This window comes from Amphiura filiformis, chromosome 16 (assembly GCF_039555335.1).
Source record: "Amphiura filiformis chromosome 16, Afil_fr2py, whole genome shotgun sequence".
Classification (NCBI taxonomy): domain Eukaryota; kingdom Metazoa; phylum Echinodermata; class Ophiuroidea; order Amphilepidida; family Amphiuridae; genus Amphiura; species Amphiura filiformis.
The window spans coordinates 22,190,983-22,214,314 of record NC_092643.1 but is presented as its reverse complement, the minus strand read 5'-3'; the positions used below and the strand labels follow the sequence as shown (position 1 = coordinate 22,214,314).

The 23,332-nt window shown below is 34.7% G+C and overlaps 1 protein-coding gene across 1 annotated transcript in view; it reads right to left on the bottom strand.

Moving 5' to 3' along the window:
• Nucleotides 1-14,975: 14,975 nt before the first annotated feature.
• Nucleotides 14,976-23,332, bottom strand: part of LOC140135728 (probable G-protein coupled receptor CG31760) — a 204,882-nt gene continuing 196,525 nt past the window's right edge. Inside the window, exons 10-11 of the mRNA XM_072157329.1 lie at nucleotides 21,446-21,610; nucleotides 14,976-16,025 (exon numbers count right to left, since the gene is read on the bottom strand). Of these exons, the coding sequence (XP_072013430.1) occupies nucleotides 15,801-16,025; nucleotides 21,446-21,610 (390 nt within the window). The 3' untranslated portion in view covers nucleotides 14,976-15,800. The remainder of the gene's footprint in view (nucleotides 16,026-21,445; nucleotides 21,611-23,332) is intronic.

Genomic DNA, 23,332 nt, shown 5'->3' with positions numbered 1-23,332 from the left:
TATATTTCCAATTATGATTTAATTTTGATTAGTTTTAAATTGTTTTAAAAGTGAATTTTGAGATAATGCGCTTATAATAGCAATCATGTGTCAAATATGCCTTAAATAATGCATATATTACAGCGTTTTGATACCTAAAAATATTTAGTTTGACAAAAATGACAATTAAAGTAACCAAAAATGTGCAATGTTATTTGTTTGAAATTAGTGAAAAATCATGTCAATCGAGCAACGCGTTTGCGAGTTATGGTAATTTTACTGAAAGTAATAGATTATTTTTGTCTTCTTCAATACAATCAAGTGCAAATTTCCTGGGACACTTGTTCATATTTCGCGCCCTCTGTTCAATAAAACCGGTCATATGAAGTTCACCATGTGATATTTTATTTGTATAGTTTCCAACTTATTTCGAATCCTCCCTCCCCACCAACCAATGTTGGAGCAAAAATATAGGCCATTCAAAAAATGAGGCGTTTGGTATACAACATTGAATAAGGGGTGCGGGGAGGGTCATTGAACTATGAAAGTGTCCCAGCAAATTTGCACTTGATTGTAGATGTTTTAAGAATATCAATGAAATGATATTTATTAACATATCAGCCCAGTAAACCGAAAGATCCCATTTTCAAATTCTGGAATGGTAATCAAATTTTCTATATTCATGTAAATCAAACTTCAAAATCTTCAAACTTCAAAATCTTCTTTCAGATGCCAGACTTTAAAATAAGCAAACGTCATATTTAGTTTGAGGGAATAATGCATGAGCGTATCCTGGATTACGTTATTAATGTTGTCATATATTCCCTGAGGTGATGATTGACCGCTATTTGATTTGTTTTACGTCGCCCGTGAGAGGTGTCGGGTTTTAGTATCAAAAAGAGGTGAAATGAATGAGTGAAGGGCGGACCTGTCTTACTTTGAAAGAAATCTTGGGAAATCAAGAGACAAGCTTGTATCATAGAGTGAACTTTGTAAGTGGTAAAAATATCCAGTTTTGTTATTATAGCTACCCTAGAAACATACTAATACCATTCCATAGTAATTTTACCGTCATTTCCACATACTGTTTTAACCATAGTAACTGCCAGGCAGGTGCGTTAAGGGGCGGATCCAGGTTTTAGAAAGGTGACCGCATTTGATTTTGACAGCAAATGCGAATCTATTGTCCATTCTGGGAAAGCCTGAGGAAAGCGTCACCCTGGAAATCAGATAAGGTTGCAAATAAAGGATAAACTCGTCCGTTTCACTGTATCTGAACATGTTATCTACGTACAATATAAAGCAATTAAGATGTCCACAAATTAAACAATTATTTTTTCTATATGTAATCTATATTTTTATAAGATGAATTTAATTTGACGAAGACAAAAACATAGAAGTAAAGCTTCTTGAAGAGGTTTTATTAAGTTTGTAGAAACTCATAATATACATTTCATCTTGTTAAAACTAATTATGTTTTACTGACAGTTTCGACCATCTTGGGCGACTGCCATCTTCAAAATGATGTTTTTTGATCAAACGCCCCTCGTCTCTGTTCATGGTGTTCGGTGCTCTCTTCCTTATCCAGATTGCTTCTCTGATACTGCGGACTCAAGAGACAAGGGCCCAATTATCTTAGTCACGTATACGATCCACGTCTGGGAGCTGGTGCGCCCTCTATTGGTCAAGTTTGATCAAAACATCACTCTGAAGATGGGAATCGCCCAAGATGATCGAAACTGACAGTTCAGTAAAACATAATTGATTTTGACAAGATGAAATGTATTTTAAGAAGTAAAGCTGGCAACATTCGATTGGTTTAGCATTGTAAATATTTGTCTTCCAACAGAGAAGTAATTCATTGGTAGAGCACCAGCGCAGTAACCTTCAGAGCCTTATTTCACCTTTATACAGATGAGCACTCCATTATAATGCCTCTTTGAAGGTGTCTTGGGAAGTATTTCTTGAACTGCATATCTCCTTGTCAAATTCTGGAATGGTATTTCCAATCAATTCTCTGTGGTCTCTGCACTGAGGAACAGACTCTCGCGGGTTAAAATGACTAATGTAATGGACCCATCTTTTATAAAGATATTCCAAAGTAAGTTTTTACTGCTATTTGAGTGCAAAATGGACAATGGTAATGAAAAGAGCGGTCTGTTCATTGAAATGTGCAGCATAGTTACACCTGTGTTAGATTTGTTTCTTTACCTTACCCACCATCGTCAAAGCAGCATCGTGTATTTTACTTTAGTCCATAAAGAGTAATCCATAACGTGACATTTTCAATGTTTCATTACAAACCTTGACCATCTGGTATTTTTGTAAAATGTTCTTACAATTTATTTGAGGAAGAATTTAGTTTTAGAATTAATTTGTAAATACGTCAAAGTATGGAGCCGATAAAAGTATCAAATAAATAATACCGTCCCACATCATGCTTCTTATTTTTACATCATCGTCTGATGAATTTCTTAGAGTTAATACTTCATGAAAGAGATACCGAAACATCATTATAGTTTGCTCGCAGTCAGGATTGAACAACCCGTGCTATCTGACAGTGATATCTCCATTATCATTTATGTCTCCACGTGGCGTATAAGTTGACATATAACATTTCTTTAAATTGTATAAAAGTGACGTGTGTATTATTTTTGGTCAATTATTCTGTTGTCTCTATTTTCTTATAATGTTTGGTAACAAACCCTGTGGGGATTATGACGATGTCGCTTCTTGGATGGAAGGTAGAGAGAGTTGTATAGGTTACTGGAGTAATGTGTCAAATGTGAGCTGAATCGACCGTCAGCATATTGAAATATAGAACTACAAATTTCATTTTTGCTATTGTATATGAAAATACTATCTCGATATGATAGAAATGAAGGTTGATTACCTTTTATGAAATGTGTTATTAGAGCGGCGCAGTAGAATGATATAATCATAGCAAATCTTTGCAAAGCTGTTTCCCGTCATATAATATCAATCGCTGTAAGGATTCTGCATTTGAAGTGGAAGAAGGGCCCAACTCTAATTTTTTTTGCAAAAATGAGTTACACCCAGCATTTTATTGCCAGCAGACTGTTCTTCCTTGTGTGTGAAAGTTGAGCCAAAATCCACTCTCTAAATAGTCTTCCACGTACACTTCCATAGAGTTGGGCCCTTCTTCAACAAATATTGGGTTAAAGAGGGATTTTGTTCATCCATGAAATCTGCTTTTCACTGCAATAAACTTTCTTGCTAACATATTACATGCTTCTACTTGTGCAATTATGGAAAATTTCCAAATTTCTGTAGTTATTTATAACACATCTGCTTACGGAACTGACACTTGCAGTATGCCCAACTCCAGCTCCTATTAAGACCTGTACCGTTGCCATGGAAACATCATATATGAAATACTGTATGGTCATGTATTAAAGGTCCCTGAAGATGAAAACATTCTTTCTATAAAACTTTTCCCAATATGAAGTTTTTTCTTAATATCTCAAAAACAGTTTTGATGGAGTTGGGCCCTTCTTCCACTCAGGTATTCAATTTTTTAAATATCGAGACACAGCATTAATACCAACAGAAAGTCGTGTACCTCGTCCATTATATTCGTTGTCATGCGGAACTTCCGAACAAATTTCTTACTTCTTCCAAGATATAGTGGCGACAAAGTTGCCGAAAAAATATAATGACAGACGCTGTGTAAATGATGATTATGACGGTTTTGGACTTATTTTGGTATCACTGGATAGAAACAACCCATAGTTATACATTAAGTAACGGCATAGTATGCCATTTGGAATAGGGGGTTGCAACAACCCACCTCTTCATAGTCCGTGTGGCTCAGTAGAACGAGAGTAAAGCATTAAAGCTGCTGGCACATAACTAGAATTTTGTAACACATATCACATCACATATGGTTTGCCATATGCCCTCTTGTTTTGTGATAAAAGTAGTACCAAGTGCAACATCAAAAATTTAATGCAAACATTAGACACAACCACAGGGACGACAGTGATACTAAACAATTCAAGAGAGAAAACCGCCATCTGAATGACTTTGTTTTGGCGAAAATCTGTTTTAGTTCTTTGCGATATGAAATTGTTCTCGTGTTTACTCTTTATATGCATTTTGTACGTAAAACTCCAATTAGTCAAGGTAAAAATAAAATTAACACCGCGGGTAAAACATTAAATATGATTGCTGCTCATACTCCATTGAGAATCGGAGTTAACCCGCTGCGCAGACGCCAATTAGAGCCGAAGCAAATTGGAGCAAATCTTAATAACTTTCCCCAAATGTCAACATTTTCTTGCATAATATTTGAAATGTAGACAACATAAAATATCTAAAAATAACATACATTCCTAGATGTGGTTCATTAGTTCTTGAGATAGCGTTCGTTTGATTTAAAAACATATGAAATCGAATGAATTGTGTATGTTTTATCCCATACGCGCGTTAATGTTATTAATAACCGCTGAAGGGAGATGGTTAATAAGAAACCTTAACAGATACGTCTAATGCTAACCTCAGGCATCAAGAGATAATAGAAGTATGGATTTATAACATGTAACCACAACAACTGTTGAAACGGGTTGCCTTCATCTACATAATATCATATATCTGGATTAGTTACACGACAAGATTCCGTATTCACTTAGATATTTATGGGAAATTCATTATTTCTTACATATGAGATGTTTTGCAGGAAATGTCTCTGGAGTGCAACTGTTTCATCTTCCATCCTAAATGTGACACCAAGTGACTAATTAGTGTAGAACTGTAGGCTAAACCACAAATTGCCTAATTTGGATAATTGCTGTTTAATTATCAAAGCTATATAATATGAAACATTGTTAACTATATTTATTCCATAAAGAGTAATCCATAATAACTATTATTGCAATTACGAAATCATGTGTCAGAGCAGTTAGATTGTGTCTAGAGGGCACACACTCTGTTACAGAGTTATGTTTGAGTACCTAAAGGAGGAGGTCTGTGTTTAAGACTCATTGTAGCAGATTGCACAACATGTTCACACCTCTAAGAAAGAACATTTCAGACATTTTACCGTTTCCAAGCTTTACATAATAGAGAGATTGCGATTTCCAAACGTACGTATCGAACGTATACGTGGAATCTATTCAAAATCCCATCACAGGAGAGTACGTACGTTCGATGCTACGTTTGGAAATCGCAATCTCTGTATTGCTTTACCTTCAACATATCTTTGAAGTGCTTTATTGATGCTGATATAGCTGTATGAAATCCACCCGGTGCATCTAGAGTGACCACGATCCACTACAACGCAACGTAGTTCAATATTCAGGTAACAAAGGGGTACTATTATTAAAGATATAATTTAACAAGACTAGTTTGCGTCTGACGTCATCTGTCAATCAAATTCAAGCACAGTTTGTTTACGGCAGTAAAACAGGGTGCCTTATGGTTAATTTTGCACCTTCAAATATACAAACCGTGTCAAAGTTGGAAACATTCTTTCCTGAAGGCACCATGTCAACAATGCCTAGAAAAGTTTTACAAGGGTTGCCATGGTTTTCTTGCGTTTAAGATCAGCTTAGAAGGATAGAATACCGTTATTCCATCAAATACTATACACCTAACAATTTGTTCAAAGTCTAAGTCCATGATAAATAATTCTAAGCTAGGATACCTAAAAAAAAAAGAATGTTTTTGAATAGTCCATGTAAAAACGTAGACTTTATTTGGTGGCTTTGAGCTAGCCATTGGGAGTGTTGTCTGTTTGATGTGAGAGTAACCCCCGGAGAAACCCCTCGTTACTGAGTACCGAATTCTATAAAACTAGAAATATAATGAACGGCCGTATCTCGGGAAATCATATGTCACAAGAACGTTAGACAAGGATAGTACTTTGATCGGTAATAATATAAAAACATCAAAACTCTTGATGCCTGCATGCTTTGCTTATTGGCGATTTGACACGTTTGGATGAAGCATTTCATCTTCAAAATACAAACCTGTACATAACTTTCAGCTTTTCTGTTTTCGAATTGTTTGTTAAACCTAACCAAGCCTGACCTACCGGTTTAAATCCTGTTCATGCAAGTGCACACAATGGAGAAGGTGTCACGGGGTTGCTCTGAAAGGATGGGTTTTGTGCGTACAGAATAAACTTGAAAGTTAAAATTGCTTTCTGATATTTAAAACGAAATGTTCTAAACTATACTGCGCCAATAAAGTATCCTTACACTTGGAAAAATAATCACAATATCCAAACTGAACAATATTGGGGTAAATTTGTTTTTTTAATAGATGCACTATTTAATCCTGCACACTATGACACCACATTGAATCCAATGTGATGTGACTTCAAGAAGCAAAATTACAAGCATTTGATTAGACGAAGGTCCAGTTTTAAAAGTGACAAACTGGCCTATTCAAAACTCCACAGACTAGACATCTGGTTTGAGAGTGGTGAATGGCTAATTTATGCATTTAGCTTTAATTTAAAACAAAAAGAACAAATGAAAACTGAAACAAAAGAACTGACAAATAAAATGAAAGTTATGAAAAAGTACAGAGAAGTAAAAATTGAAATAAAAACTGCTTTAAATAACGCTTCATTGAAGAAACTGTGTTGTCTCTTTGTTGTGCTTCTTGGAATCTTTTTGCGCCTCGTATAGGCCAGTTTGTCACTTTTAAAACGGGACCTTCGTCCATTCAATTGCTTGTAACTTTGCTTCTTGAGGTCACATTGGATTCAATGTGGTGTCATAATGTGCAAGATTAAATAGTGCATCTATTCAAAAAACAAATTTACCCAAATATTGTTCAGTTTTTAAATTGTGATTATTTTTCCAAATGTAAGGATACTTTATTGGCGCAGTATATATTCAGGCTCAAAGCATATCGAGGGTTCAGAACCAGAAAGCCGTAACTCACTATGACCAGCTCTCACAAAATGAGCATAAATTTGGCTCCTTGCTTTGCTTCAAAAATCAATATTTCCTCCACAATGTCTTTTGTTTTCTATTGAATTTTGTCATGATTAATGGACTGTATCTTCTATCCCTGACGTGATTGTGAGTTGAAATTTCTTGCTCTTAATCCTAAAAATGATGGATATAATTCCTAAGAAATCTAGTAAAATTAAAATTGAGCAGAAATATTGAAAGTTGTTGGAGCATAGTAGACTGCTTTAGATTGGGTCTCACATAGGAATATTGCAACTATAGTATTAAGAAAAATGAACACGACTTTGATCGAAAAGTGGTGCTTTCTTAATAAATGCTTCACATCCTATGGCTATTTGGTGCTGATCAGAATGAAAGACGTATAATATTGTAACTGTAAACACATAGGCCGAGCTAGAATAAGTCAGTCACTTTTTACTCCTCGTCTAAATATTCAGGAACATTTCGTTTTTCTCGAAAGGTGTTTTTTCTATAAAATATTCCTCACAACCACTGTATATTTGATCAGAGTGAAATAAGTATATTTTGGACGGTCCCAAGAGGTAGCCTAAAGGCTTAATGTCTGTATGTTGTATAACTTTCCTTCCCGTAACTGTCGTTACCATATTTTGTAAAACTAGAAATGTAATGAACGACGACATCTCACGAAACTATATGCCACAAGGACGATATACAAGGTTGTTCTTGAGTTCTACTGAGATTACTACTAACGGCAACACGCATAACATTACAACAATACCAGGATTCTTGATATCTGCATTATATTGTTTTATTCTGCAATTTGGCATTTATAAGCATTTACTCTTCAAAATATAAACTTACACATGCCCTTGATATAAGTCTTTACTTTTCAACAAATACATATACTTAAAAAAACCATAAATTTAGGTACATACTTAAGTTAATCTTAGACAATCACTAGTCATACTTGTCCTTCCACATTTCATCTTGTTTACAAACTCTCTCATGGTTACTTACATCCTTAACAGATGACACAGTAATGCTGGCGGAAATGAGTTTGGTAAGAAAAAGTAAAAACCTCATATGTATTTTTGGCCCTTGAACATGGATAGAGCCTTGTAGGTGTAGACTTTATATTGAAAAGGTTGCTTCATCCATGTTCAAGGGCCAAAAGTACATGCAGGAAACACCTCACATTTACTTTTGGTCATTGAACATGGATAGAGCCTTGTAGGTGTAGACTTTATATTGAAAAGGTTGCTTCATCCATGTTCAAGGGCCAAAAGTACATGCAGGAAACACCTCACATTTACTTTTGGCCATTGAACATGGATAAAGGCTTATAATAGGTGTAGACTTTATATTGAATGGTTTGCTTCATCCATGTTCAAGGGCAAAAACTACATATGAGGTTTTCCCGCCCAGTGACGAATGTTAATGCTTTACAATACGTATCAATGTGATATAACCTCAACTATTCAAAAAATACATTAGAGACAATGTACGACTTAACAAATATATATATAAGTAGATTGTCAAATTCAATGCATATTTTGACGGCATACGGTTATGATGTCATGTCCGAGCTTGGTACACCTTAGCACTACTCAAGCTGGTGTGTCTACCACATATTGATTGAATATGACACCTTCAAGGAATACTTCTGCATTTGCCTTATTATAATTTACTTTTTGTTACCGCAGATCAAAATAAGGAATAAATTGAAAATGTAAAAACACAAAATATGCTATGGCAAACACCTCCCATCTAGCTGTAACAGAATCCTGCCAATTCATGATTTGATGATAACCTTCTTCGTATCTTTACTAGTTTACATTCAAACGCACATATCTTATTTCAGCATCAAACATTGCCAATGTCAGTAATTAGATTTCAAATTATATTACTTTCAAAAATCAATTATCTGTGCAATAAAACCACAGATATATTACCTGCTAAATGACAGCTTTAGTTAATTCTTAATGCCACGATGTTATGCCTTTTTTAAATATCGAAAATGGCTAGGGTGGGTACGCTGCTACGCAATGGGTTCTTGTGAAATTTAAACCATTTTAATTATCTTCATATGTTAGATTCATCATTGATATATGTGTTATTAGTTAATTATTAACATCCTTGTGGGTTTCCGAGCAAATAATTCCGCGTTAGTATTGTCATGCTGGGTGCAGGTGTATTAGTAAGTGGTAATTAATTTTTAAATTAAGAGTGATGCTTAACAATGATGGTAGGGGATAAAGCACGCGTTAATTAATCTAATCAATTTTTCATTAAGATGTAACTGGTTAGTTGCTGGGTTCGTGTATCAAATATTGTAAAGGTTATTACACGTTTTTGATTGTATATATTAAAGCAAGTCTCCTCGAAGGGGACTTATGTTTGCTAGATATGTGTCAATCCAGTAGTGTACATTCAAACTTTTAACCTCACAAGTCTTCTATTTCCCCCTTTTTAAAAAATGAGGTTACTACATCGTGATTGAAATGTTATATCAGGTTTCACAATTACAACGACGGTGTAATTTATTTGAAGCCGAAACAACATGCATATATTAAAGATACGACTAAAAGGAAATCCTGAATTAGACAAGCATCTGTTCTCAAAATTATGCAGTGCAGCTGTTGACAATCTCGGCACACATCCCACTCACTCCACATACCCTCATAATGATACACATTTTCACCGCCACACACCCCAACACACATTCCACCATATCCCTTATACACTCTCTGTCTCCTGCAAAATCACAATTTAAATCAACAACACCTATATTCACACACATTTTATACACACACACCCACACTTTTGTTAATAAAGACAATTTTGTTAATATTGTAGTTTTTCCAGAACTTGCACTGCCATAATTAATCATTTCTGTACTGGTAAACAAGTACGTGAACATCATACGGACACATTACCAGAACAAAAGCACACCCTCAAGCTCACCCAGCTCTCCGCATCCACACCCACACCCCTACACCGACACCCTCTCTCACGCGCACCAACACATCAAAAATGCACATCTTGTAATACCATTGTCCAACATTCCTTGTTTGGTGACAAGTACTAATATGCGTCACATTATACAAAAAAGCTCACACAAACACCCGTGAACACTCACCACACACACAAACACCACCAATAACTCGAATGACCCTCACACACCCCACTCTCCGCACATACTCACCCCCACATACAAACACCCCTTGCTACCCCTTATACACAACCCACTCATTCACATCAGCATCCACGACGCCCACATCCACAACTTAGCTCAAACACAAAGCACATATAAAAGATTTTAATTAAGGGTAAAGCAATTGTGTAAAACAATACTGTGATTGTAATTGATGAAGCATACTTCTGTTGATAATCATACTCACTCCACACACCCACTCCACTCTACACACCCGATCCAAACACACCCCTTCAAACACACCCTACACGTTTTCTCCTTCTATCCGAACATCATCAGCAACGCAGCAACAACCACACCGACCACAGGAAGAATACAAAATACATACACTGGAAACAGTGCGCATTGTGAAAAATATTAGCAAGGGTTGTTATTCATTGAAGCTGTGATAAAACAGCCCTTTAACTATTGTCATCTTGATCACTTCATTAAATCTGGGCAAATAATTATATCGATGAAACATTACAGTACTTTTCATCTGAATAATTTGTCAAATTTGAGAGGCACTTGCAACAAAATTGCGATACCTGAATATAACATTTCGGAAAAACCTTCAATACAAGAAAACAACATATGCATAAGATATACCAATAGCTGCGATGTTGGTTTTTGCCACTAACATACTTTGTATATTTGTTGGTATACCGTCATTCGGCAGGAAAAACCTCCTATGTAGGCCTACTTGTGGCCATTGTAGAACCAAGCTGCCAAGAGGTTACATTGGAGGTTTTGCTTTAAACAAGTTCATTGGCTAACGACACATAGGAGGTGTTCCTGCTCAGCGACGATACTTTAAAATTTCCAAACCCAAATAAAGAAAATAGCTTTGATACTCAATACAACGAGTATATGTGGTGTGATCAAGCAAAATCAGTCTGAAGTCAGGCATATTCAATTTTCAGTTTTTTACATGATTGTATAGAGCATTTTGCAAAGCTACATTTTGCAGAAAACCCTATTTAAATTGAACATTTAGTTCCAAAGATATGAACATTTGAAGTGTTTCCAAAACAATATGCAACATATTGTTTTGACCATATCTAAAAATCAATATATCCGACTTCTGACTGATTGTGCTTGATCACATCACATAATAGTCAAAATTGCAAGATTTGGAACAATAAAGGCATATTGTCGGGTAGGTTCTGTCGTTTCATCCACAAAGTGGGAGCTACAACCCGGATCTAGTCAAATTCAACTTAACTTTTTTAAGACACCCGACACTAAGCGGTGATTTCCTGAAATAGTACAACATTTATGTCCATTACTCATTTTATTCACTAACTCTGTGGGCACAATTATCAGTTTATGAAATGAAATGACGCCAGCACTATTAAACATACTTCAAATGCAGATTTATTTTCATTACTCAGTATATAGGCCTATAGTATTAATCTAAGCATACAAAATATCGATATATAAAATTCTTTTCCGTCGTAAAAATAGCTCATTCACTCTAACTTACGTACTCGTATTATAAGCTAACAGATATCTGATACAATGTTTAAGCTGCACACATCAACAAAATAGTACGCTTTTATATAAATATATATATATTAAGTATTTGGGAAAGTCTTCTTCATGTTAATATGGCCGTATAATCTCAATAGACTCGCAAGGGTAGTTTTTCATAGCAAAAGTGTCATGTAAATAAATGACTTTTTTTTTTCAAATATTTTTATATTTTTTGAGTTTTTTCCATTTATTTATAAAAAAATCTTCACCATACACATGTTAATAAACACTCAGCACATTTACATAGTATTCGTAATCAATATGCAGAAAATAACTGACACTAATTTCAACAAATCTTGTTCATTCCATCCCAATGGTAAGATACACAGGAAGATGCGTGTGTATATTCAAACAAAGGAAGGTTTTGGCGGGAAAACGACCTGATATCAGGATTAATAGGTACTTTTTGTTTTCTATTTCAAAGTCGTGTCTCTGCTGTCGCAATTTACGGTCGAAAACAGAATAATGATTGCATCTAAATATGTGTAGATTTATTAAGATGGAAGAGTGTATCCATTATAGTCAAAATGTTGGCGTTGCTTCGACTATATTTATAAATACGTATTTATTAATACGCACGTGACCACCTCCGCGCTGCCACAACAGCTTGTAGACAGTAAGTCTCGAAGTGACCTTCTAATCTACACAGCGGGTGATCTTCCTGTACATTTGATTGCGGAACTACACTATACTGTGCAGCAAAATTGTCTATTTTGTTCAACTTTGTGATTATATTGTAGACGTTTCCGTAGATACTTTCAAAATATTTGTTTTGATAACATATTACAAACTCGGAATACTCCCATGTGTAAAATTGTTGTTATTCAAGTAATACTGTAAATGCAATAGGATTTGGTCACGCTTGCTGGTCTTGGTATGTCGTGCCCATGGGTCACGTGCGTATTTATAAATTTGTATTTATAAATATAGTCGAAGCATACTGTTAACATAATGTTCCCAACTTGAACTGATTTCTTGAACATAATGTTCCCAACTGATTTCTTACCATGCTAACACCATTACAACCATTACTTATTACTATAGTGTGTCTCGTCTCAAGTTGCGAGTAGCGTAATGTTGGATTTCGCAGTGGTAGATTTAAATCAGTGCGTTTACGTGGTTGAGTCGTGAGCGTACTCACAAATCGCCCTTCTACGCAAGTACATACACCTCGCGGGATTAATAGGTTAACGCGCGATTCAAATCTGACACTGCAAAATCCATCATGGCGTTTCTCTCAACTTGAGATGAAACATTTATTATTACCATGATTACAGAAGGCATTACAGATACATGCTGGATGTACTCCCAACTATAGAGCTAAGTTGGCATTCGTTAAAAATAAACGCTCATAAAACATAAATTCCACCAACACGTGCAATTACCCTGTTATTTCCCTCATTAGTCTATCCGTTGATAACCTTTCCAGGATTGAAAGACATGTCTGCTTATTAGTGCGGAAATGCCATGTTTCAATCATAAAAATGTTTGTAAGCAAGGCAAAATTAACTATAATAATTAATTTAGAGGAATTATTTTGCTAGAATTGGGATAATCTGTATCCACTATTATTATTCACTATTTTTAAAGGTCTTATAAAATCTAATGTTCTCAAACACCGTGAACACGCTTCCAGTGAAAGCCTTAGAAATCGTGTTACGTGACATACCTTAAAGACATGGTATTGAAACCTGTAGGGGGTAAGCATCATTAAGGTATGCCCGCTGATACATTACGTGTTAACCCTCCCTACAATTATCATGATGATGCTGTATTTTTGCAGACGATATGTTGATTATTTTATCAATTTCCTAATTTTGTTCAAACAGCGTAACCTTTGTGACGAAATTTGAAATAATCATTAACACAATCATTCAAATCAGTAAAAACACATCCAGTAACGATTCAGAGACCCTGATATTTCGAGAATTCACTTTATAACATGGAGGATATTTTTGTGCGGTTTTATTTAACCTATATAGCCGCGTGCAACTACATTAAATTTCCAGTTTTACATTAAGTTGCAAATAGCTCTAAGTCTCTTCATGAATCAATAGCGCTATAAATAGTGTGCCGCGATAGTCTGCTAACAAAAGCAATCCTAAGCTTATTTGTTACCTGGTCTAGATGTGGCAGCACTAATTATTATATCACTTTATTTTTGATCTTTTTTCCTGCTGGTTTGTCTGGTGACTTTTCAGAAATAATCTAGGTCGTTCGTCTATGAAATCACTAAAGCATAATGTATTACAAATCTTGTTCAGCCATATAAGACTCATTGGAATACAACTGTCAACAATAATCACACGCGCCAGTTGGTATTTTACCGCTATGTTTTTTGTCTTCAACAAACGTCTTTTTATTTTCTCTAGCGATTTAATTACCATTTGACCAGACGTATATAGTCTTGCTCCCAGCCGAAAATGCCTACTTCCTCAAATCCAATACTGCATGTACTAAAGACTAACATCTTATATGCCATGTTGTCTTGGTCTATGACGTCATAAGACACATTAGTCATATACATTTCAGTTGGGTGTTATGGCGATCCCAGATGGTTGGTGCGAGTTTATGAATATAATGACAATCGGAAAAACAGGTGGTTGTCTCCTTTAACACTTCCTTGATTCAACCACGAGACTTAATTAATTATCGTGACCTTTTGCTCTACTTCCTAGTTCTTATTGACTAATTGACCTCCGACCCGGAACAAGTACCAGGCGTTGTACTTATTCACAAACTAACATCACAATATTTTGGCTTGTAAACGTATATACCATTAATAGCCAATGTAACAAGATGCCAAATATTTGCACATGTCAAACTGACCACTCGACAATATAGTTATTGCTGACAGCAGAAACGTATTTTACATATTTAAAACCTCAGCAATTTATCTGCAATTTTAATATTATAATACGATGCCTGCATACTGTTTTGCCAAATTTTACAGAGCACAATTGACTATTTATGAGTCTAGTAAATTGTAAATTGTAAAATTTAAACAACTTACGAGTGTAGATAATGTCATAAGTAGTTCATCGTAATTCTGCGTTCACTTTAACAGAAATTGACCATCAAATTCCTTGGGGTAAGTCAGGTATTTGTCAGTACGTGATATCACATACGTATTACTTAAGGAGCATGTACTATGTCGTGTTAGCTGTACGTGATAAAATATATGATCAATATCAGGTCTCTTTAAATGTCAGTATCATTGTAAATCTTGAACCTTTCACTTGACGATAAGTCACGACAGCAAAGTAGAACCTTCGCCCTGCAAACATTTCATGCTATATAATGTACTGTAATATAAAAACAAAATCAGTCACGAAATAGATTTTTCTATCAATCTCGTGAGTATTTTTGCACCATGGCCTCTTGATGTTACCGTAGGGGCACATGTAACGTGGGTGTATTCAAGTACTTATCTTGCGGGTTCAAAACCTACTCAACTCTGCCTTTCAAAATGAGCCTATAGTTATGTCAAATTTATATAAAAGAAAACAAAAAACAGCTTGACTTTGGTTCTAAATGATACCCTCTAGCCAGTACAATATATCTGCCCGTTATCACTGTTTATTTAGAATGTAAATTACACCACTCAAAACCATACACTCAAAGATCTTACTTGGTGCTAACGGCAGGGAAGATATTAACAACTCCAGTCATCTGTTTATAGGAAAACTTTCCTGCTTGAAAAAATATTGTGATACTCTTACCAATAATGGAGGTTAGGAATGGTTGGACCAAGATTCATTACGATTGTATTGTTGATGGTTGTATTACACAGTCATTTTCTCGGTGGGATATCGCATACGTATCGGGTGGTCCTATGTGGCATTCTCGTGTCATCACTCAGTAGTACCCATCGAAGTACTCGTGTATGTTCCTCCTACGATTCGTCATTCTGTACGTGTATAGTATACGGTCCAGTTTTGTCCTTGATATAAGTTCGCGTACCGTTCCACAGCGGCACCCGTGTAGTACCTCGTAATAGTACTTACACAAACTGGTAGGTACCGTTCCTCGCTGGTACCTGCGATACCGCGTAGTACCTTACGATACCATGTATCGCCTTTCGTCAGAGGAACTGACATGTCCCATGTCTCGGTCAGGTAGATAGCCCTGCGTGGCCAATCTCCTGTCGCCTTTTCTCAGCCGTCTCGTCCTTGTCATGTTGTTCATATCCAATCACCTTCGTTTGCGGCCTGTCCGTTATTATTTAAAGCGGAATAAGTGATTTCAATACCGTTTGAACTTGGAATCATTGGTTCCAACAGTAAATGTTCTGTACATCTAGCTGCCTCAGCTACTGCGGTAAGTTTGCGTGAAAGGTGCGGGTTTCCAACGGACATATTTTTTGTTTTCACTACTTCTAGTTGTGTATATAATCTTTTGAGTTCATCCTGAAAATATAAATGAATTAAAAACAATAAATATGAAAAAGAATTAATTAGTATGCGTTTTATATCATTGGCAATTAATAATTGTGTTTTTTCGATAATTAAAACCATAATGTATGATTTCCATTTTAATTTTGTTATTCGAATAACTTACTCACAATGCTGAATTAATATTAGTTATAATTGTCAGGAAATGTTTCTGTTTATTTTAAGCCGAAATAACAAGGGTAAGTGAAAGAAACCCTACTAGCTATTTTGAGCGTTTAAATTAGAGTTCTATAGATGAGGTGACCTATGATGTCACATGTTTACATTCAGACCGCCCTCTGTTGTTTCAAGTCAGGCAAAATAACACAGGAGTGTCTATGACAGACCACATAAATCTCTTCAAAACTCGACTTTTAAAAACCTTTGAAATTTTGTGTGATATTATGTGTATAGCTTGATGCATTTGTAAACAAGTTTGATAACATTTTAGTATTATTTGTTTGAGATCAAAATTAATGAATAAAAATCAACTTCTTCCATGTAAACCATAGTGTTTTTTGCCTGTCAGTTTTCATCTCAGACCAACAGAGGGCGTATCAAATGTAAACACATGTCAACTCATCTATAGGGACTTAATATGTGAATATACCCAAATTGCTCTGTTTACCTGACAAACACAACGAATTTGGCTGATTCCATTTAGGGTGTCTGTTGAAACATGTGTAAACATTACAAATATGCCAAAAAATCATGTTTGAAAAAAATTACGTAATTTCATATCATAAGATCGTACATTATGGTTTTAAAAGTGATATAGTGATGATAATAATGATTTGATCATGATGAAGAATGATGATAACGATGAAAATGGCAGGAAGGAAGCGGACCCTGGCGAAGGCAATATGTGATGCGATCAAGCAAAATCAGTCGGAACTCGGAAATATTAAATTTTCAGTTTCTTAAAGGATAGTAAAAAGCATTTACAAAGCTGGATTTTGCAGAAAATCCCATTGAAATAATATAATGAGCAATTAAAGAGTTTCCAAAACAAGAGGAAACAAAAGGGTATATTTCCATTGATTGGCTATATCGCAAAATCAATATTTCCGAGTTGCGACTGATTTTGCTTGATCGCATCACATGTGATAATACAAAGTAGTATTTCCAGCCGCCAGATTGCCGTTTCTTACGGAGTTTTTAGAATATCTTAAATTTTAACTCCTGGATTTTACTATCGAATTAAATGAAAGAAAAGTAATCGATATTGTTGTCAATATACGCTGGCGAAGTGACGTAGTAATCGGATTAACTATCATAGCAATACGTGAAAACAATTTTTGATTATACCGCGCCGCACTAGTACGTTTATGCGATACCTCTGCATTGAACCTGAACCATATCACGCTGATCACTCGCACCTGTAAGATTAGTATCTTTGAAAAGAGCGGCATTGTTAATACTATGATTGCAGGCATACACAGTTAAGTTAATCCGATTTATTACGTCACTTCGCCAGCGAATAAGCATGATAAACTGAGATCTGTGCTCTCTGGGCGCTAGACTGGATGGTAGATGTTAATATTTCATCCATTTGACGTCCTAAAGGTAGTATCATTCGATATATAACATTAGATGCTGTGTATTCGTTAAGTAGTATTGGATACTGGATATTCTGTCTTCTTGAGTATAAAATCCCGTGTTAACAATATCGAAATTACGCAACGATACTTTTGCATGATTCTAAAGCTATAACCACCATTTGTATGTGTGACTACTTAGATTGCATGTTTATTTATTCATCATGTTATCAGAGCAGAGAGTTCAAAAGGACATTCATTTAAAGCACGCGTCGATCGTTAAATTATGAGATCCGGTAATTGAAAATCACACACGATTCCATTATTGGTATGCTTCCAATATTTATGTTTCTTAATTAGATTTTATGTAACTTATGAATATAATTCATTAATTCAAAAAGAAGACGAAAATGTGAGGTGCAAGCAAATGCAGTGTAATATACACATGACGTATGATTTCAATGTTTATCACATAGATTGCGACTTATTTGGATTGGCTTTGAATAACTTCTTTTTAAACTCCACAAAATTAGATCAATGAACTTTTTATGAAAATATTCTCTATGGCCGCTTTAGATTAAAGTTGGATATAACATCTCAACTTGTATGTCAACTCTATGATCATAGCATTGAAACAACGCATATTCTTTAAATTAAGTCAACACAAAATACATAGATACAGTATGACTAGATTTGAACAAAAATGGAAGTTTATAAGCAAATTTATAATTATGAAAAACGTACATAGATAAAATGTATGCTTGATACTCGCATTGGGCTATTCCATTTAAAATTCACACTACCCCTGTGGGAGATTTTGGAAATATCTTCCACAGGGGGAGTATGTTTTTCAAACGTAATTGGTCAGAGTTAATCACACAACTGGAGTGAGTATTTCAAATGGAAGTTACCCAATTGTCTAGTCTATTCAAAATTTATACCCCCTCTGTGGAAGACTTTAGCTAAATCTTCCACAGGGGTAGTGTGGATTGTAAATGGCATAGCCCATTTTGCCATATTTAATGAATGCATTATTCATAATATTGACTGTTATCCATTAAGAGTTTTTACGTCATGAACGGAAAGTACATTTCCTCAAAATATTCCCAGATTAAACACTCACGAGTAGATGGGCTTTCTCGGTGGGGATTCATAATAAGTTGAGGTATTTCTGCGAGTACGCTGTCGGTTATCACAGTACCAGTGCAGCTTGTCTCTGTGTGATTGGTCGAGCTTTCGTCAGATGTCCTGTTGAAGTCAATGACACATATGACGAAAGCTTGACCACTCACACAGGGATCGGTTGCACCGATACTATGATAAGCGATGCGTACTCGTAGAAATACTATAACCTACTTAACACTCGCATTTTATTACTTTATTTTATTTAAGGAGTTAAGTTGCGCTTTCTTTTTAAAGTAGTTAGGAGCCCATAATACCTAATTTTTATATAGTTGTGTAATAAAGCATATACACTTGTCTACTTTAACCAAAAATAGGCAAAAAGTCAAAATATGTGAGTATCACAACACAACTGAGATATTACGTGAATATTACAACATAATTAAGATATTATGTGAGTATCACAACATAACTGAGATATTATGTGAATATCACAACATAACTTAGATGTCATGTGAATGGTTCATGTGAGTATCACAACATAACTGAGATATTATGTGAGTATCACAACATAACTGAGATATTATGTGAATATCACAACATAACTTAGATGTCATGTGAAAGATTCATGTGAGTATCACAACATAGGCCTAACTGAGATATTATTTGTGTATCACAACATAACTGAGATATTATGTGAAGGTTTCAAGTGAATATTACAACATAATTGAGATATTAAACGGTTCCAAAAAAGTAAGTCCCCCCTAAGACATTTTTGTATAATCCAAAAACGGCTTGATCAATTCTCTTGTTTTAAAGTTTGGAACATAGACTGATTAGTTATTTATCAAGTGAGCGGGTTTTTGTTGCTACTTTTTATCATCTTCATTACAAAATGCAGCCATTTATGAAATTTTCGCATTTTTCCACATAGGCTTTTTATGCTTCAATTTGTGTTTGACAATTTTTCCCCTTTAAGTGAGTAATTTAATCAAAAAGAAGCATAATTGAATTTAATTAAATTTAAGCTTTTCCTGATTTGGGTGTCACATATTCCAAAACAGTTTTTATGGTTCAGTGATTAAATTAAAATGAATGCTGCAGCTTATTAATGATGAATAGGCCTTCCTTCATGTGAGATGGCTTCCAAGCATCGTTCTTCTCTGCTGTTGGTCAAGCTGGTTCCCCGCATGCTGCAGGATTTGCTGCAAAGTCATTTACTGGTGGTGTTGTCCCTCACTTGTCCGCTTGTAACAAGTTGAGTCTTGATAACGGCCACCCATATAAATGATTTTGAACCATTCAATGAATGACCAATGAAACAAGTGTATAGGGATCCAGCATAAAAGATCTAACCAGGAATATGTTGCTCCATCGGTTAAATTAATCAATGAACACAAGATTTGTTACAGTTGTTCCTTCCTAATAAATTTAATTAGAATGAAACACTTGTCAAATTTACGCATTTTAATGCATACAAAAAGCCAATTTAGAAAAGTGCAACTTTGTTGATGAATAAAATTTCATAAATGGGTAAATGATTACTCACTGAACCACTGAAACATGTTTGAAATGTGTAAAAATTAATTCATGAACATCTGAACTAAAGTTATTTTAATAAAAAACAAAAAAATATAGAAACATTCCTTTTTGATTAATTTTCTTCAAGTGAAAGAGGTTTGAAACCAAAAGTCATGCATAAAAAGCCTATGTAGAAAAGTGCAGCTTTTTTTGGCCGAAAATTTTATAAATGGCTGTATTTCTCAGTGAAGATGATAAAATATAACAACAAAACCCCGCTCACTTGATGCAATCAGCCTATGTTCCAAACTTTAAAACAAGAGAATTGGTCAAGCCGTTTTTGGATTATACCAAAATTCTTAGGGGGGGGGACTTATTTTTTTGGAACCGTTTATGTGAGTATTAAAACATAACTGAGATATTATGTGAAATTCATGTGAGTATCACAACATACCTGAGATATTATGTGAACGATTCATGTGAGTATCAAAACATACCTGAGATTATGTGAGTATCACAACATAACTGAGATATTATGTGAAAGATTCATGTAACTGAGATATTATGTGAAAGATTCATGTGAGTATCACAACATAACTGAGATATTATGTGAGTATCACAACATAACTGAGATATTATGTGAAAGATTCATGTGAGTATCACAACATAACTGAGATATTATGTGAGTATCACAACATAACTGAGATATTATGTGAAAGATTCATGTGAGTATCACAACATAACTGAGATATTATGTGAAAGATTCATGTGAGTATCACAACATAACTGAGATATTATTTGTGTATCACAATATAACTGAGATATTATTTGTGTATCACAACATAACTGAGATATTATGTGAAATATTCATGTGAGTATCACAACATAACTGAGATATTATGTGAAAGATTCATGTGAGTATCACAACATAACTGAAATATTATGTGAGTATCACAACATAACTGAGATATTACGTGTGTATCACAACATAACTGAGATATTATGTGAAAGATTCATGTGAGTATCACAACATAACTGAGATATTATGTGAAAGATATGGCAGTATTAGAGGAGCGAAACATGTATACCATGCATTGATACACGCATGCTAGTCGTGCTGTCCATTTTGTAAGCAACCTACCAGTAAGCGTGTATTAAGGCTGGTGCGGGCGGACGGGCGGGTGGGCGGGAGAGGTGGGTCTATCTCCAGCTCACCTCAATGTCACGTTGAGATAACGGCCTCTCTTCTTGTTTCGCCATAAGACCTTGAGATGATAATGACACACCAGCATCCCACGTTCTTTGTCTTGTGCCGATTGTTGTTGTGGATTTTAATCTACTCTCTGTTTTGTCGCCTTTCCCTTGTATGCATAAATATATCTGGTTGAAAAAGAAGTAAAAAAAGAAGTTATTTCCTTGTATGCATATATAGATAAAAGCAAGTAAGACAACATTATTATTGTCCCAAATCTCGACCTTGAATGTCAATGCTTTTACCAAAAAACATAAATAATGGAACATATTGAGAGCCTAAAACGTAACAAAGTCACATATTTGATTCCAATAAAGTAAATAAATAAAAAATAAAATAAAAAAATAAAAAATAAATAGAAATAAATAAATAAATAAATAAATAAATAAATAAATAAATAAATAAATAAATAAATAAATAAATAAATAAATAAATAAATAAATAGGAATAAATAAATAAATAAATAAATAAATAAATAAATAAATAAATAAGAAAATAAAAATCCCAAATAGATAAAAATGAACAAATACAAGTTATAACTACAGCGTCTGCATCGTTAACATGTCAAATCTGCATGCATGAGAAGAAGGAAGAATATTAGGGAGTTATAACACGCGCTGCATTTAGGTTCAATTAAAATTAAATTAAACGTGCATATATGAGAAAATTATTAAAAAACCTCCGCTTGTTCATTGCAGATGCGAGTAATTTATTAGCAGCTGATGTGAAACATGCGGAAACACAAGTGGATATTAGGCTTTTGATGCAAGTCCTGGCATGCCCCTTTAAGCGTATATCTTCGCAAACAATCCAACAGTAGAGAATGAAAGATGGTTTCATGATTTTACTGACAGTGATAGTACAACTATCTCCTTCGGGCATTCCGAAAATTCCAAGGTCAAAGTAAATACCAGGTTTAAAACGAGAACAATTCTATTAAACCGAAATACAAAATGTCCCTTATAGGCCTATAATAGAAGCAAAGATCATAATTTGAAATGTCTACGATTTAGGATTCTGGAGTTATTGGGGTAATATGCTATTGAAATGTTGCAATTGTAAATCAAACCATAACTAACCTAATTCTCAGTTCAATTTGATTTTGATAAAATTTTATTTAGGTAGTTTAGAACTATTACACATTCTAGCCATTAAAGAGGTTTGATTATGTAGCTACAAAATATGAGTTGCACCTTTAAATAACAGTTTGAGAAGGTATTGACATGTGTGCTTTCACTTGAGTAGTACATCATTTTTTTTCTTTGTTATGGAATTCGAGTCATCTCCCAAAAGCAACACTTTTCAGCGCTACATTAAAATATTCAAGAAAGAAAAAACGAAAACAAACCATATTGCGTTATCAATGGAACATTATACGTAAAAAACGGCTCATGAGGGTCATGTTTGGCAGACAAGCAAAACATGACACGGATATTGAGTGAAACTAGTGCAGACAAGACAAACTATAATATTTGGGTTGGGTTACTTGCTAGGCGCCATTTTTATAACCTAAACTTTACCCCCTTGCGAATTTAGATTGTTATGTCGGCAGAAACATATGGAATAATGTATGACGCTCAGTTTTTCATAGAATGCACAATCCGTTGATTCAATTTGCTTGTTAACATAGAAAATGTAACACTGTGTTCCTTTGTATTCCCTGCCCCAAGGGCATCTATTGCAACTTTTAAGACTAAAAAATCTCGTAGTAGGAATGATAATTTTAAGAAAAAGGTTGAAGGAGGAAAACCGAGAACAAGAACAAGACAAGACGAAAACGGAGAACAACTTAGACAAGGAACAAAAAGACCCAGAAAGAAAGGGGATTAGTAAAAAATACGAACAAAAAC